This window comes from Myotis lucifugus, unplaced genomic scaffold (genome assembly GCF_000147115.1).
Source record: "Myotis lucifugus unplaced genomic scaffold, Myoluc2.0 scaffold_215, whole genome shotgun sequence".
Classification (NCBI taxonomy): domain Eukaryota; kingdom Metazoa; phylum Chordata; class Mammalia; order Chiroptera; family Vespertilionidae; genus Myotis; species Myotis lucifugus.
In genome coordinates, this window is record NW_005871263.1 from 346,513 (window position 1) to 348,552 (window position 2,040).

General features: G+C 58.8%; 1 protein-coding gene across 1 annotated transcript in view; it reads left to right on the top strand.

The window, feature by feature from the left end:
• The window catches only part of ATP9A (ATPase phospholipid transporting 9A (putative)), a 92,257-nt gene that overhangs the window by 76,289 nt on the left and 13,928 nt on the right, over positions 1–2,040 (top strand). The window contains 2 exon segments of the mRNA XM_023761745.1: positions 1,173–1,262; positions 1,337–1,481. Of these exon segments, the coding sequence (XP_023617513.1) occupies positions 1,173–1,262; positions 1,337–1,481 (235 nt within the window).

Sequence of the window (2,040 nt, forward strand, 5' to 3'; positions counted from 1 at the left end):
GCCTACTCGCTAAAATCGATCTGTGACCCGAAAAGCAGTGCTCAGGTGCTTTCCGAGTCGCTGGGGTCCGGTGCGCGTGGCGCAGTCTGAGTCGTGCACGTTCCGCTGAGGACAAACAGGGTGGGTCCGCCGTCTCGTTTCAGCGCTCACACTGCACACAGTGTCCTTTTCACGGTCCCTGTAGGGCCACTGTTTTGCATTTTTGTGCTTTTTGTTAGCGATTTCACTGTGTAAAACGGCCCCAGCACAGTGGTGAGGGATGGCCACTGTTCGGAAGCACAGGAGGGCTGTATGTGCCTCACGGAGGAAATGCGTGGCTTAGCAAACCTCTCCCAGGCCCGCGTCCAATGCTGTTGGCCATGAGTTCAGTGTTAACGAATCAACAAATATGTTATAAACAATGTCTTTAAGCAGAAGCACACATAACACGAGGTTATGTATTGATCTGGTGGAGAGAGATACTGGGAGCGGAGGCTGGCAGGAGCCCTGCCTGTGCTTCCTGGGGGCCTGGTCCGTGTTGCTGACTCAGCGTTCAGGGCGGGGCCGTGCAGAGCGTAACTGTCACAGCTCATGAGAATCCACTGCATGTCCTAGAATTCAGGGCCTGCAGACCGTGGCTCTGGTGCTAGCTCCCTGTTCTGGGAAACAGTTTTATCTAAATGCAGATACACCCGTTGTTTCCATAACTGTCGGAGGCTGCTTTGTGGCCCACGGAGCCCACAGGAGCTCACATCTGGTCCTTCATGGAAAGCCGGCCGCCCTGCCGGGTGTGCGCACGCGGCGTTCTTGCTGTGTGTTTCAGGCAGGCTAACACACTAACACACATGCCCTGCTTCAGTTTCCTTACATGTAAGGGAGCGTGGCGTCCTGTGAGAAATGCATGGGAAGACACGGGAGTGCGGGGCACAGGCGGAACCTGCAGTCCTTCTTGTTCTTGTTTTATTTTTTTACGTGGTCACAGCCGTCCTGGGGAAATGCAAGGTGACAGACAGCTCTCCGGTCCCCACAGAATCATGACGAACAGGATTCAATTTGGCTCTGGGTCCGGTGGCAGGGAGGGGCAGGGGTCCTTGGCCAAGTGGCCATTGTCTTCACGCGGCTCCAGGAAGCCACTGTTTGTTGTTCCGCGGTCTCCAAAGAGCGAGGCCGCCTCACCCCTCGTTCCCTTCCAGGTGACCAACCGCGGCGAGGCCCACCTCGAGCTGAACGCCTTCCGCAGGAAACACGACTGTGCCCTGGTCATCTCTGGAGACTCCCTGGAGGTAGGACCGCCTGGCGCCCTTTCCTGCTGCCGTGAGGGAAGTGACCTTGCTGACCCCCCCTCCCTCCCCAACAGATCTGCCTCAAGTATTACGAGTACGAGTTCATGGAGCTGGCCTGCCAGTGCCCGGCCGTGGTCTGCTGTCGCTGCGCCCCCACGCAGAAGGCCCAGATCGTGCGTCTGCTGCAGGAGCGCACTGGGAAGCTCACCTGTGCAGTAGGTAGGCTAGTCACCTGTGCAGTAGGTAGGCTAGTTCACCTGGGTGGTAGGTAGGGTAGCTCACCTGGGCGGTAGGTAGGGTAGCTCACCTGGGCGGTAGGTAGGGTAGCTCACCTGGGCGGTAGGTAGGGTAGCTCATCTGGGCGGTAGGTAGGGTAGCTCGCCTGGGCGGTAGGTAGGGTAGCTCGCCTGGGCGGTAGGTAGGGTAGCTCGCCTGGGCGGTAGGTAGGGTAGCTCATCTGGGCGGTAGGTAGGCATGCTCACCTGGGCGGTAGGTAGGTAGCTCACCTGGGCGGTAGGTAGGGTAGCTGACCTGGGCGGTAGGTAGGGTAGCTCACCTGGGCGGTAGGTAGGCATGCTTACCTGGGCGGTAGGTAGGGTAGCTCACCTGGGCGGTAGGTAGGGTAGCTGACCTGGGCGGTAGGTAAGGGTAGCTCACCTGGGCGGTAGGTAGGCATGCTTACCTGGGCGGTAGGTAGGGGTAGCTTCATCATGGGCGGTAGGTAGGGAATGCTAACCTGGGCGGTAGGTAAGGGTAGCTCACCTGGGCGGTAGGTAGC